At 38.1% G+C, this 15821-nt stretch overlaps 2 protein-coding genes across 20 annotated transcripts in view; both read left to right on the top strand.

Moving 5' to 3' along the window:
- mybpc1 (myosin binding protein C1) overlaps window positions 1-878 on the top strand; it is a 48054-nt gene extending 47176 nt beyond the window's left edge. For all 19 annotated transcript variants that reach the window (XM_038275545.1, XM_038275543.1, XM_038275547.1 and 16 more), the window contains one exon: window positions 99-878. In XM_038275545.1, the coding sequence (XP_038131473.1) occupies window positions 99-196 (98 nt within the window). In that variant the 3' untranslated portion in view covers window positions 197-878. The remainder of the gene's footprint in view (window positions 1-98) is intronic.
- A 1381-nt stretch (window positions 879-2259) lies between these two features.
- chpt1 (choline phosphotransferase 1) lies at window positions 2260-14012 on the top strand. Its single transcript, XM_038275551.1, has 8 exons — window positions 2260-2711; window positions 6543-6690; window positions 6798-6939; window positions 8358-8442; window positions 8852-8983; window positions 9050-9208; window positions 9302-9427; window positions 12591-14012. Exons 1-8 carry the CDS (start codon window positions 2472-2474, stop codon window positions 12705-12707), a joined length of 1149 nt encoding a protein of 382 aa, XP_038131479.1. The 5' UTR covers window positions 2260-2471; the 3' UTR covers window positions 12708-14012.
- The last annotated feature ends 1809 nt before the right edge of the window (window positions 14013-15821 follow it).

The raw sequence follows: 15821 nt of genomic DNA, 5'->3' as shown, positions 1-15821 counted from the left end.
TTAAAATTTTTTTTTCATTTTGAGGCCTATTTAAGGTTTTTATGAAGCAAACCCTTTACCTTCACTAACCTTGTAACTCTTTTTTTTTTGTCCTTAAGGCGGCTACACCTTCTACGAGCTCATGCAGCGTGGAGTACCCTTACACCTGATTGATAAATACATGAACGAGTCAAAGATTGTTGAGCAAGACAAATGAAACTGAACCCATTGCAATAAGAAGCTTTAGCTTTAAAATCAGTGATCATCAGTGACCCTCTTCTCTCACCTGTTGGGGATCAGTGCACTGATGGCAGCATGGCGGCAGGAGGGGTGAATGGATCGGTGGAGGGAGTTCTGCCCTGTGGTGTGGAATGCTGTGTGCATGTTTGAAACTTGTTGCCGTAGAAAAACAACCATTTCGTCTCCTTTTACACCCTTTTTTGTTTGAAATATTTTATTGCCTCAGAAGCATGCTGACAGTGTTTTCAATTGAATCAAATTTTTTAAAATGCTGTGGTGAGAAAAAAATAACATCTAAGAAAGAGCAACTCCTTTCTGAGGTTTTTAAATGTGGGTTTTTTCGGGTGTTGACAGTGAAAGTGTTATTTTTCTCTGGGGAGCTACATAGAAAGGAAACAGATATGTTTAAATTATTGTTAATATAAATGGAACTCAGTTCTGCTGAACAAATTAAGAACCACTTGGGTAATGTTGGAAAAGGAATTTGTTTTCGATCTTTTCTCTTGAAGGTGTTTTTGATTGTTTTTGGGAGAAAGTGTAGAGGTTTACTCACATGCATGACACCTAAACCTTTGTGTTTATTGTGGACTGATCGAGGTTCAGTCATGTGCATGTCTTTACCTTTGTAATTATGAACCACAATAAATCTTTCAAATGTGTCTTTTTGTATACGTTTTTGTTTTCCAAAAGGGAGATAAGATTTCTTTACAGCATTTTTAGTGTTAAAACAAAAGCAAAATATCCAGATATTTATTGATATTTCAATTACATTCACTCAACTTTCTGTAATATATAGCAACCTGCCTGGAAGTCACATTCCTCATCAGATTATTTGTTGAGGTATCTGGAATCGAAAGATGATTCCAGCTTCCTCTAAAGCTGCATTATTTGCAACTCAGTGAATGAAATAGTTTTAATACTATAATGAGTAAAATGTTTGACCATTTAAATTCAGCCGATTTGAATGACAATGTATTCTAAGGAAATAAAAAATAAATAAATAAGGAGGCAAAATTTGCCAAGTTAAACAGAAGTGATTTTAAGGGGAACGTTGTAATATTTAAGATTTGAATAAAAATGAATAAATAAATGCAAATACTGAAAGAAATGTTGTTACGTATAAATATATACTTAGACATTTTTGTAATATTCCAATCATTATTCTTTAATAAACTTTTTAAATAATAATTTCCGTTATTTCACTTGGATACATTTTGCAAAATACATTATTTTTATAATCAGTGTTATTTGTTGTTATTTCTTTATCAGTTTAATAAAATTCATTTTTAATATACATCTTTTAAATAAAATATGAATAGCTTTCATTTCATTCTTTTTGTTTATTTTACTTTATACATCTAAACCTTTATTTTTCATTTTATTTTGAATCTTAATTTTAAGTGTGCAGATTTTTTAAATTAGTATTCTTCTATTGTGGACGGGTCTCTGCCTTCTTAATTTATTTATTTTTTTTTACAAAGTAATGTTTTATATAGAGCACCATAAAACAGATATTTAAGTTAATAATGCTTTAGTTAGATTAATGTTATGCATTTATATATTTTTTTTTATTTTTTGTTAGAATGTAATTTATTACAGCTTTAGTCTGGGGATATATTTGCTCATTTATATTTTTCCCTCAACAGTTTTTTTTTTTTTCAACAAAAAGGTTGAAATAGACCTATTAGTATATCTAAAACATGTAATAATGCATTTATTATAATCATAGTCATCAAATTCATCCAGTTGGAAATCTATTGCAATAATTACATTCTTAATTAATTTAACCAATTAAATGCACTGAGGAACCTACAGAGGAGGATTAGGGCCAATGGGGAAAAAAAAGCTGATTTTTACATTTTATTTCAGTTTAATATGGGAAAAAGTCAGAATTCTGACTTTAACCGCATAATTCTGACTTTCCCCCCATATTAAACTGAAATAAAATGTAAAAATCAGTTAACTTTTTTTGGAACCCCAGGAATTCGCCTGAGAGTTGGTTTAAATTTACCGGTTCTCTGTCATGTCATCGCTCCGCTTCCTGCAGACTTCCACCTCGATCAGAAAGCTGTCGGCGGATTTTGGTTCCGCTGCAGAAATGGCCTCGGCTTTCCACCGAGCAACAAAAGCCAAATGATCTGCTCCCGTTTCGGAGTCGGTAGAAACAACAACTTAACCTTTTCGCAAGGCACTTTCTGTTGGAAAGCGGGGCTTTTGTTACGGTACGTAGAGGAGTGACGAGGCAGGGGACAATGCCACACTGCCTGTGGCCGGAGCCGCTGTCAGCCGCACAACTGAAGCGGCTGGAGGAGCATAAATACAGCGCCTCGGGTCGCTCCCTGTTCGAGCCTCCGTGCCAAGTCTACTGGAACTGGCTGGTCCAACAGATACCGACATGGGTCGCTCCAAACACGCTAACTATTGTTGGACTCTTAGTAAACGTCCTGACCACGGTGGTGCTGGTGTGGTTCTGTCCCACGGCAACGGAGGAGGTGAGTAAATCGAGCATAGCTGAAGTTTCCACACAGAAACGTTCCAATCACTGGTAATGACGTAGCAGAACTCCATATAAAAAGCCCCAAAACAAAGGAGTTCTCATATTTCTATATTTTATACACACTAAAATATCAAATTGAACGCATTGTCCAAATCGGAAAAGTTATCTTTCCAATTCGGCTAACATATAAGAAGCATTTATTTTTTCTAACTAAGAAACATTTATATTTGAATTACTTTAATAGCAGGGACAGCTAACGCAATTGCTTGTGTACTTTTGGAAATTCCCAAAATAGGCGTGTGATTTTTAGATAGACTGTAAACCGAATTAGAGATAATCTCAAGCTTCTATTGTTTTCTTATTATTAGGCTTATATAACGTCATTTCGGGCAGCGCCAGGGTGTTTTAACTGGTTTCGAGCCGACGCTGGAACTGGGCTGATTTGCGGAATAGATTAATGGTCGCACGTACTTGGAGAGTTGACAGAAATTTGACGTGTTGTCTTTCCGCCCCCATTTGATGCAGTGTTAGTACAAAACAGTATTTAACACCATAATCAGGACACCATAAAAAAAAAAAAAACACAGTTAGTTTAGCATTACTGCTATGTAAACACGGTGCAGATCCAAATAAAATGGAGAAATAAGCAGTTTTCAGCTCTGAGCTGAGCGCACAGATGACCTATCACCTAGATAAATGTGTGCATGGGTTCATTTAGCCATAGATACGATATATAACTGTGTGGTTTAGCAGATAAAGCACCTTTGACCGGTCTAAGCATGAGAAATAACTGATGAATCAAAGTCCATGCAGCAGGCTGATAGGGTCAGATAAAGTGTAAAGCTCTGCTTTGCAGAAAGTAAAGTACCTCTTTAACATTTCTTTCATAAATTTATGCTTTACTGGTATATATTAAAAAATAAATACGGTTAATTGTTTTATTATATTTTCTGTGTGAAAAAAAAATATGACAAAGTTTTAATGTGATATCCCTAAATCAATCCATTTTCGGACACGCGGGGGTCACGAGGGGTGCAAACAACCATTCACAGACTCTCACACCTAAAGAGAATTTAGAGAAGCCAATTAACCTTCGGTCATGTTTTTGTTTTTTTGGATTGTGGGAGGAAGTCGGAGTACCCGGAGAGAACCCACGAATGCTCAGGGAGAACATGGAAACTCCATGCAGAAAATTCTCGGGCAGGGAATCGAACCCTGAACCTTCTTGCTGCAAGGCAGCAGTGCTACCCACCCTAAATAAAATCAGTAGTAATTTTATAATATAATAAGCATTAAACTTCTCTTAGAAGACTGTCCAGTCCATCCTCTGAATTTGGAAAGCTGGGGAGGATCAGCACAACTGTTAAGGCCAATTTATGCTTCTGAAGCATAACCTCTGCAACCGTCAAATCTGTCCTCCTGACTACACGGCGGACGGTCGCAAACTCGTTTAGACCTCAAGCGGAAGTGCGCAGACAAAAAGCAGCTGTGATTCGTCCTTGGTTTGCCTTTTGGGCTGTCTGAGTGGTTGTCCTTCTCAATTCGGTGTCGGGGTGTGCCATTTTTTAAAACCGAGGAGTAATAACAGCAATGGATAACCACAACAAAATGTTGATCGAGGAGCTTGGAAGTACAACCACTTGTACGATGCTTCCGACATGGTGTTTTGGAAAATAAACACCCCTGCCGGCGCCGCCGAAGGAGTTCTCGTGGCCAGCCGCCGAAGTTCTCGCAAGTTCTCCAATAGGCTCCCCTTAGCGCTTTGTCGGGAAACTGCTGTGTATCCCTAGAAATTAGTATACCAGCAAAACTGGTTCGCGACCAGACGCAATTGACATTTGATGTGTGCGGTTGCAGAAGTATAATCCGCCTTTTAATCTACCAATTCATCTTCCTCTAGGTAAAGTGGGATTAAGAACATTAATCCCAATCCATGCCCATTGCAAAAAGAAACCATGCTGGGATTCAAAACCTACTAACAAATATCAGCGTATGTTATCATCATGCAAATTAACCTACTATTAAATTAGAATGCTAGCAGACCTTTTCATGCTGTTGCACCTGACTGGTTGACCAACAATAGAGCCGTCAAAAAAGGTTAAAGATCCCCCAGAAGTGAGGTTACGCAACTCTGAAGGATGTTGTTAGTTTTCAGGAGCATGTCCAAACTAGGGAGACCAAAGGAGACACAAGCATCAAGTGTACAAATATCTTACATGAAATGTAAGATTATATTATATTCATGCTAAAAACTGTAAAGAACAAGGCTGCACGCTATGAAACCGATCTTTTACACAGACATACCGATGTCCTTGAACTTGACTTATGCTGAACGTTTTGCCTCAGGAAAGTACAGGAAGTGCATTAATAGTAAAGCAGTGGTGGAGGAAAATTCCAAGCAGTTTTTCATATGTTTAAGTGCTTGATTTTTATCGGTTCTTTCTGTTTCTATCTCCACACTGTCTCCATCATATTTTGAAAAAAAAAACAAACAAACAAAAAAAGCTGATTTTGCAGCTTTGACCTAAAACTCCAGGGTTAGTTTCACTTCCAAAGTGCTTTACCTAAAAAGCTGAAATAATAAAAAAAAAACCACAGAAATGTTGTTTTGAAATTTTATACTTTTTTTTTTTTTTTCAATACAAGCATTGCTTGATTTTTTTAACAGCCTAAAAAATATTTTTAATTGACGATGATGATTTGAATTGATGATCATCTGAAATAAAAAAAAAAGAAGGAAGGAGAAATGTGTTCTGTAATATTTAGTTATTATTGCCATATTGAAATGACTTCAAGCTGAGTTTGTGAAACCTGTTAGATTTTCTAGAGACCTGGAACTGGTTCTACCACCTCCACTAAGGTGGACAAACTCTAACTGGGAGGTTCTTTTACCTCATATTTTCCAAATCAGTTAGCTTTATTTCTCATATTTCCTATTACTTAAATCACTTTGATTTAAATCTCTGTAAACACCTCTGTTTGCCTGACTGCAATGTCATGGCACACCTGCTTTTATACAAAGGCTGTAAAAGAGGGGAGGAAAAACCTTCACCTTTAAGTCTAACAGAGCAACACATTCCTGAACACAATACGAGTCGAACTTAAAGATTCTGTCAGCCATATTAGACCCTCCAACTATGCTCCAGTTCAAGGTCATGATCATGTTTGAAACGCCTTGGGACGAGGTTACAACAGAGACCGTTTATTCATTTCCTGTTGTTAACTATTTTCCCAGCACTGTATGGTTTTAGTAGAAGACCTGCAATAAATAATATGTCATTTATATGTCATTAATTATCCTGAAGTAAATGTTAATTGATGTATATTTTTTTGCTCTTATTATATCATCATATCAGACTTACCCAGTTAAAGTCGGTGTCTGGATGATCGGTCAGAAGTGGACTTGCTTTGCAGGTCAAACAATTAGATGTTAGAGCCTGTTTAACCAAAGAGATGCCCGTCATTATTTTATTAATTAACGTATAGCTTTTCATCTATTTAATAAATCGTGACTTTATTTAAAGCAACTTTTTTATTTAGGTAATCTGATCGGCCTTCAAATAAAATGCATTTTGGTTTTATGTTTCGAAGAAGATATTTATTACACCAATGAAATAAATGAATAAAGATGTGTACTTAACGTTGTTATAAATCACTTTTTTTTTAAACGTTTATATCCAGAATATGTTAGCTAGCAGCAAAAAGGAACCAAAGTTTCTTGTTTGGGTGAGAAAAGAGCCGATCGTAATTCCTGAAGTGTTCCCAGCTTAATAAGTTGTGGTGATTATTGAAATAACATCATCTTCCTCCTGCTCTGTGACCTCAGGCTCCATCATGGGCCTTCATCCTGTCTGCTGTGGGCCTCTTCATTTATCAGTCTCTGGATGCCATTGATGGGAAACAGGCCAGGAGGACAAACAGCAGCTCTCCTCTGGGGGAACTGTTCGACCACGGCTGTGACGCTGTCTCTACAGGTGCTTTAGTCAAACTGACAGATTTTACACTCTTAGTTGAAGTATAATAAGCAGAGAAACAGAACATATTCAATTAAATATTTATCTTTGTGTTTTTATCCTTTCAGTCTTTGTTGCAGTGGGAACTTGCATTTCATGTGGAATAGGAAGATACGCAAACTGGATGTTCTTCTGTGGTTTCATTGGGATGTTCATGTTCTTCTGTGCCCACTGGCAGACCTATGTGTCCGGAACCCTCCGTTTCGGGCTGTAAGTCACGCATTCACTGCTACAAGTATAACACTGTACCACAGAGTCAAGTTTGAGGTGGATCTTACTGAAGTTCATGCATACATTTGAAATTCTGCAATATAACTCATTAAAGGTATAGTGGAGGATTTTTTCCAGGTGGATCATCAAAATAAGTGGTCCTCCTAATTGTCAATCATTTGGTGATGTGTTTATGTAAGGCCGTCCTACGTGCTCGTCCCCATTTTCACTTACCTGTGGTGAGTCTAATAGAGTCCCAACCCCAAATCGGTCCCTGAGCACAATGAAAGCTGTAATATCGTTATGCTTTTTTTTTTTTTTTTTTTGAGAAACTACAGAAAATAACAGAAGTAGAAAAGTTGCACTCCATCTGTTCCTATTAAAACCTCAATCACTGAAAAATAATAAAAATACCCCTGTGTTATAGATTCTAAAAGGCCTTGCATCAGAAAATACTGCACAAAATCAGTGCAATGAGTGCAATGCAATACCTCGGCTCCAGACGTCCCGCCCCCTCCACAGACGCTCCACTGCACCTCTCCCAAATTGTAGCTGACCGCAGACAGGAGGCCGGTTTGTTTTGTTCTTATGACCGAAATTGTGGAAAACAACTTGTGAAGTTTGACCCGCTAGAAGAGCGAGGTGCGCGAGAACGCTGGGACTCTTTTTCCACCTGGATCTCCGCTCTTTTTGGCCCTCATGTCCCTCCGTCGTCGGACTAAACTCGCCCCCACTTCCTCACCCGCCTCGGCCGTATCTAGACCCACAGTGTGTAGCTCAGACAACGCTTCAATATTGAGCATAAATAAAAAATGTCTGCGTCAAGCTCACTGCAACACAATGCTGTAAGAGTATAACCAGGAAGCGCGGTAGGAGGGCAAAATAGGTTTAGCGCCACCGCAGCACGGGAGGAGAATTACGCCCAGGAGCAAATGGATAAAAATAGACCGGAGGAAAAAAAAACATGAATCGATACTCTTGCGTATCGATGCATCGGATCGTCGGCTGTTGGATCGATGCATCGATACAAAACGATTATTATTTGCACCCCTATTAGGGACTGGTTTGGCGTTGGGCAATAGTGGAAAAAAAGCAAATCTTCTTTTGGAAAGTAAGATTGTATGAGCAATGCAAACAGCAACTTTTAAACAGAGCGTGCACGAGGGGAAATGGGCTCATGCATTCTATCGTATGCATCTAAAAGGCAATCACTCTTGGGAGCTGGTAAAGGGTTTCGCATGTGCATTTCCTTTTTTTTAAAGTGGAGTAGGCGGGTCTTTTCAAAAATTCGAGAAAATCCTCCACTATACCCTTAAGATTTAAAAGATTTTTAGCAAAAAGATCATGCATGTTACAGGAAAGCATAAAAAAATAATGCTTTTTGCTAACAAAAACTTCCCCCTCTCTTCTCTTCACAGAGTCGATGTCACAGAGGTGCAGATTGCCATCATAATCATGTACCTGATGTCTGCTTTTGGGGGCGTGAGCCTTTGGGAAACTATGGTAATTGAAAACTTCACTTTTTTTTTTCTCACATGCAAAAACATTATAGGCACGCAGGGATGTTTTCATGTCACCTGAGTCAAGAACAGTTCATGCCTTTCTAGTTTTAGTTTTTTTTCTAGCTTTTAAATAGAATTTGTGTTTTACTTTCACTCTTTGCTGCCTTTGGAGGCTTGACTTTACATCACTTGAGAGAAGTGCGAAGGTAAATATAGGTAGGAAACGCCGTGCCAGCAGGTCATCTGTCGGACATGATCTGGCTCAAAAAGCTGATGATGTCACCTGCATTTTTGTTTTTGTTCTTTTCCTTTTTCTTTGCTTTGTGCTGCCATCACGCTCAGCATGCTGCAGCTCGCGTTTAAGGGAACGTTTTTCATCCGATTGATTCCATCCTTCTGCGTTTCTATAGTTGCCTGTTATAGGAGTGCAGCTGAACGTTTTTCCCATCTTGGGCATCATCGGCGGCGCCTTGTACTCCTGCTACAACTACTTCTATGTGATTCTGAATGGAGGAGTTGGAAAGAACGGCTCTACTGTGGCTGTAAGTGGTGTCCTACATGTGCATTTATATATTCTGTATTGATGCTAATAACCTATCTCTTTTTAGGACACCAGCGTCTTAACTCCTGGTCTTCACATCGGCCTAGTCCTCACGCTGGCCTTTATCATTTTCAAGAAGTCCTCCAGCCATCTGTTTGAACACCACCCCTGTCTGTACCTGCTAACCTTCGGCATGGTCATCTCCAAGATCTCCAACAAGCTAGTGGTAAGCCTGATGCTTTGAGATCGACATAAAAAAGCAAAAGCTGTTATTAGATCCCTATTTTATTTCTAAAATGTTATTTTATCTCATGTGTAGATAGCGCACATGACCAGGAGCGAATTACATCTTCCAGACACAGCCTTCATCGGACCTGGCCTCCTCTTCCTCAACCAGTACTTTAACAGCTTCATTGACGAACACATTGTCCTCTGGATCGCTATGGTTAGTACTGAAAAAACGAGTAAGGCGGCAACCGCTACATATTTTAAGAGGATTAGACCACAGTATTCTATGTTTCAAATTTGTTGAAAATAGTCAAACAATTCTCTGCAACATAAAAGGCAAAACGGTTGAAAAAAATTTGGATTTACTATTTAAGCTATCTGTAACCCAGCTAGCATGAAGATATAGCTTATCTGTAATAAAAAAAACTACTACTCAGAAACCAGCTAAGCGCTCTGTCACTTCCCGATCTGTCCTGAAAGCATGATGCGTCCTGCGCATGCGTGAACAGAATAACAAGATCCGGAAAGATCCTGAAAAACGACAGAATGGTACTGAAAATACTTATTTATACACTTAAACATTAAAGAATGCTAAAATATATTGTATAGAAAATACTTAAGACTTTTCTGGAAGAAATAGCCCTTTTAGATTCTCCATTGTATTGCGTGACATCATCGGACATGCTCAGAGCAGTCAGTAATGTTAAAAAAGGCTATTTCAAAGTGTATTGCTTTTTGTTTTGTTTTTAGAACAATCAATGTTTACGCAAATGCAAAAAAATATTCAGAAGGAACCCCCCTGCAAGAAAAAGACAAAAAATGAAGTATTGCCTACCCGAAAGTTGTTCTGTCTGTGCATGCGCAGGACGGATCAGGTAGTGACAGGCTCCAAATTTGTTAGCTAAAGCAGAAGGGAAATCATATTTAAATGTCAATTCATTCTGGCTTAAAATTGTATATAAACGTACTCAAAAGTCAGAACATTTCTATTTTTAAAAGAATCCTGTCCTGAAATCCTCTGGGTTTTTTCGTTTTCTTATGTAGGCCAGTTAGATATAAGTCAGCTTGTACACCTTAAATTCGGCCAATCATATAGCCAAGGTCATGTGTCAATCAAATTTCTTCTGTCGGGAATGGACGTCTGTGTCTTCGGCAGGCGTAGAGCTAACAGAACTGGCAGCGTTACAAGGCAAGGGCTCAAACATGTACGGCTGTAAGCCTTCTACACCAAACCAAGCTTCTGGCGTCCTCTTCCACATCATCTTCATCCCCGATTTCCTCCTCTAAATAAAAAATGGATGACGGAGGAGTCTAATCCACGACCTCTGACACAAAACTCTCGTCCTCTTGCATGTTTCCTCTGTCCATAGCGTTACTTGACAGTGTCGTTTCTAAGTCACCAATTTACTCCTACTTGGTCCCAATTTAATTTCCCATTGGGAACCTACTAGCACTAAGTTGCTAACTGGTTAGCAAGATGCTTCCGAGACACCGGCCACAACCAAACGCGCTTGCGAACCCTCTGACACAACAATCCCGCCCTCTTGATAATCGACCAATCAGATTCACTTTATCCACTTGTGTAAAGTCGGCACCATTGGGGAGAATTTGGAAATGCAACGGTTGGAACAGCCGCTTCCCTACGACTTTTAAGCTAAAAGCTATTTAAATAGTACCTAGCTTGGCTAGCAACTACCTTTAGCCATGAACAGCTAATCAGAATCCAGTGAGGAGGTCCTTTTTCTTAACATAATAGCTAGGTTAAAGATTTTAGCTATTAAAACTAAGAACTATTTAGGTTCAAACAGCTGGTCAGAAGTAAATGTAGACTAAGTCAGATTTAATTTAACAGCTAATGCATGTAGCTAAGAGCTACTTAAGCTAGCAGTTCAAAAACAAGCTATGGGCTCTTTCAATTATACTTGGCAAGCACGTGGTGACAGTTGGGATTAACACTTACCTTTCAACAGAAGGGTATCTTTACCAGAACGAGCTTCTTTTCGAACAGCCATCTTTTACAAACACCTAGGGGTTTGAGAAGACAGAAATCTGAGCTAATAGCAAAGTTAGCTGGAAGCCATGTAAGCATTTAGCTACTAGTCCTAACTCCTCTTCTTCTTGTAAGGTTTTATGGTGGTTGGCAAACTAGTTAAAGTGCATTACCGCCACCAACTGATAAGGAGTAAAACGAGGAAACAGGAAGACTCACCCCAGCAAAAAAAATTTAATTAATGAATAATATTTTTTTTGAACTGTTTAATTTAACCCGACATAATAAATAATCAAATTTGCCCTCAAAATTTCTCATACATCTTTAAGTTATCATCACTCTTCCAGTTTCTCATGGTCCTACTCGTTTTCCCATCATGCTTTCAACCATTTCCCAGTTTAAATCTTTCACTTCAAGGAACTTTTCTCCAGCTTTCGCTATTATTTTGATTATTTTTCAGTTTTCTTTGTCATCTGAGCACTACAACTGGTCACTTCTACCATGAAAAGAACAAAATCTTTCTTTTTTACAAATAATGAATCTTCTGCAATTTTTGGACACCGCTCCAGAGATGTTGAACTTGTCATTTCACTTTTCTCATCTCTTCAGATCTTTTGCTCACTTCACAACCTCAATACGCAGCAGTATGTTCTCCAACACAGTTGCAGCATTTAATCTTTACCTTCCCCATCGTTGTTTGTCCTTACATACTGCTGCTATATGTCCAAATTTTTGGCATTTGAAGCATCTCGGAGGTAGAGGATTGTACATTTTGACATTGTAGCTCATATAACCAATAAAAACCTTACTGGGTAATTGCTCCTCAAATTTGAATAACACCTCTTTTACTTTTGCACACATATTTTCTAGAATCTGTTTATCAGTTATTTTAGAGGCACTCCTCCAATGACTCTTCTGCAAATCCTTTTGTTCTCCACCATGTTGCACTGAACTCTTTCCCCTCAATCTTGTTAAATCGCATGGCTTTGCCTTGCTGAGGCTCTCTCTGCAGTTTATTAACAAGTCTACAGTATTCTGGCACTTCGGACTTCTCCTACAAGTTTATTGATTTTGTTAACTGATCTGGATTCCAATTTGCAAAAGACTCCCTGATTAACTAGTTAGAATATGACTTTGTAATCATTTTGTTTTCCTGTGAAACTTCTAGATTGTTAATTTCTTGACTGTTCTTAACTGAATTCCCCTTCAATTGATCTCTGCTCTCTTCCAAACGTCTTCATTTTCACTATTTCCTTCTTCCATCCGAGCAGAATCACTTCCTGTTTCCTCGATACTCACGACCCAGGACATTTCTCTATAATGCACAAACACGCTTCCTCCCGTCTCCACAGCGGCCCCTAATCCTAACTCTTTTTTTTTTTTTCCTAAGGTCATTTCTTTTCTGGATCTGATGCGGTACTGCACAGGTGTGTGCCTCCAGATCGCCTCCCACCTGCGCATCCGAGTCTTCAGCATCACACCGCAGGGCAACGCCCACCAGGACTGACGGCTTGCCCGGCGGGAGGAGGCGGAGGGAGACGCAGATCTCGCTCCGCTTCTGAAAGCAGACGTCCAACACGAGGAAAGACCCTTGACCCCGAGCCACTGCAGCCTTGACAAAGTAACCACCTCTAATTAAAAACTGCCTCACTCATAATGAAAAAAAGAACAAACCAACCCAACATTTTAAACCAAAAAAAGGAAAAAAAAATCGCTTAAAAAGCTGTTCAACGGAGAATTGAGTGGAAATAAGTTGTTTTAAACTCTTAACTGCTGAAACCAATCACATTTTAAGTGAAAATGGTGCATGTTCATTTTTTCTCAACCAAAATACCAAATGTTTTTAATCTTATCAAATAATTATTTGAAATTTTTTTTTTTATTCTCCACGGATTAGATAAATTTAAGTGATTTATTTTTTTTCCCCTAAATGCAACCCATTGTAATTGTATTTATTTAGTGTCTCAAAGTGACAAAAATCAGGGATTTTATTGGGAATACTTAAAATTTCCAACAAAATCTAATTAGGTTTCCAATATAAAGGTGGTGGTTGTCAAGGAGTTTGTGAAGGGGTAAGAGTCACGTGTTGATGCTGAAAATGACGACAGGTCTTCTAGGTTGTTCTACAGACTTCACTCTTATTTAAAGGGAATTAACTTTTTCATTAGTCATTCTTGAAACATCCGTACTTAGAGTGCTGTCGATTTGTGAAGCGTCAACACCAGACTTGTTCTGCTTTCTCATTTCTTCTCCCTAAAGGGCTAATTATGTATGATTGTACAGAAGTCAACTGAATACGCCTTAAATACTTTTGTTTGTAATTATTTTACTTGTTAGTATTTAAAGCAGATTTTTGTGTTTTTTTCTTCTCAGATGTTTTGTTTTTCCACTAAGGTTTATCAGGTACAGCAATAGTTACAGGTCTACTGGAACATTTTAAGGGTTTTATTCTAAACTGTTCACCCACATGAGTGAATTTCATTTTGGTGTGATTTGTTTGGTAAAGTGAACATGAAATATTGTACTTTGACACATAATTTAGGTAGGCTGGGATCAGAAGGGAAATTTCCAGAAACGGATTTTAGTTTGAAAAAAAAGTTCATCTCACATTGGGCTTTTACACTATTGCAGGCCACTAAAAAGAAACGTGGTATTAACACTATTTTGCGTGATTTCCAGATGAATGTTTGAACTATGCATTAACGTGATTTGATTCCAATCGCCTCATTGTACCGTTCAGTAATGCAGTTAGGCATTTCTAATAACAGATGTGAATGAAAAGATTGTAATAAAGATCATATTTTTCATCGTGTTTACTGGTGCTGTCCATGGTGGGGAATTACCGCACTAAAAGCTCTTGTTCTGTCACGGGTTATATTCTTATTGGTTTCCTTCATGTGTCATTTTTATGCAGAGTTTAGCATGGGTAGTTTGGCTGATTTTCTATTCATTTACAACTCAAAGTTAATTCTTTCAAGTCTAGACCTGCAGGGTTTGTCTACAAGTCAATGGGGTACCGAGCTGCTTATTATGTATTTAACCTTTCTTACAAATCTTAGTGCAAAAGTTAGCAAAGTTTCTCTAATCCACAGAGTTATATTTAGAGATTTTGTCCTAAATGCATGCACACACTTGCCAAAAAACAGTCTACTATTAAGCCACTAGGTCATTTGTTACTGTATTTGGGACGGTCACCTCTAATAAATGGAAGGCATTTGGATCAGAATTGCATAAAATAAAAAATCCCATCTAGTTTAAAATGAAAATGGTTAATACGTATTGATTTGTTGCCAAATTGAGGAATAGTATGTAATGAATAGCATGGTGCCCCAGTGGGTAGCACTGTTGCCTTGCAGCAAGAAGGTTCTGGGTTCGAATCCCGGCCCAGTCTTTCTACATGGAGTCTGCATGTTCTCCCTGTGCATGTGTGGGTTCTCTCGAGACACTAAAGCTGCATCCCACCGTCCAAAAATACGTCTGTTAGGTTAATTGGCTTCTCTAAACTGTCCTTGGTGTAAATGTGTGTGTGTGTGCATGGCTGTCTGTCCCTGTGTTGCCCTGTGACCGACCGCGACCTTTCCAGGGTGGACTTCCGGAGATACGCGCTGGCCCCACTGCAACCCTGACAAGGACTAAGAGAGTGAAAATGGATGGATATAAGGAAGAGATGAGCACGGAGGAGGCAGCTTCATGCCAAGGGTTCGTTGTGTGGTACTAGTGCATTATACAAAGCAGCTGAAGAAATAAAGCTTAACTTCACAGCAGGTAGATGGTTGAAACTAAAGTATTTTATGCTTTTTTTTTTGTACTATATGTAGTAGTTTTAGATTGTCTGTTGTATTTTTAATTGCATCTTGCTTTAACTCTTTGCACTCTATATAAAGTACTGGAAATGTCCCTGAATGAGTAATCCGAAGGGATAAATAAAGTTGATTCTAAATCTAAAGACAGAACATCTAGAAGCCTCTGGAATCAGCTGTAATGGAAGGTTTATGGACAAATTTCAAAGAAACGTCTGAGCTGCAGAACCAAACTATTTAAATTAACTTCTCCATTTCTCATAAGAGCTGATAAATATCCAGAATAATGGTGTAATGTTACTTTAGCCAAACATTAATGGTAGCAGTTGTGCCTATTTGAGCCCAGAAAAATAACGTTAACCTGTAATTTAGTTCAATCTAAAATCAGTCGGCTTAATGTGTAAATCACGACTTATATTTTAATAAAGATTTAATTAAAGAAAAAAAATAAACCCCTGTTGCCATAGAAAATAAAATATACCAAATGTATGTAACATTTATGCTAACGATGATTGAATGAATTTGATCAAATATCCTAAAAACTCCAAGAATTAAAATCTTTTGTTTTATTAAAAACTCTTATTTAAAATATTTCAAGAAATATAATTTATAAGATTGATGTAGGTTTTTTTAAAGAAGGCCCAAATGAAACATTACGATGACTGAACTGATAAAAATTTATTTAAAGTTGACAAAACACTGACTGAAGGGGAGGAGCAGTCCTGTTCCCCAATATTGTTCTTAAGAGTCTAAAAAACCGGATGAAAAATAAACCTTCAGGCTTTGAACCTATGGAGAATTTGATAAAACCATGATACATT

The sequence above is a fragment of the Cyprinodon tularosa genome, unplaced genomic scaffold (genome assembly GCF_016077235.1).
Source record: "Cyprinodon tularosa strain WSP-4 unplaced genomic scaffold, ASM1607723v1 ctg965, whole genome shotgun sequence".
Taxonomy (NCBI): domain Eukaryota; kingdom Metazoa; phylum Chordata; class Actinopteri; order Cyprinodontiformes; family Cyprinodontidae; genus Cyprinodon; species Cyprinodon tularosa.
The sequence above is the reverse complement of the archived record's forward strand: the minus strand, read 5'-3'. Positions and strand labels throughout refer to the sequence as shown.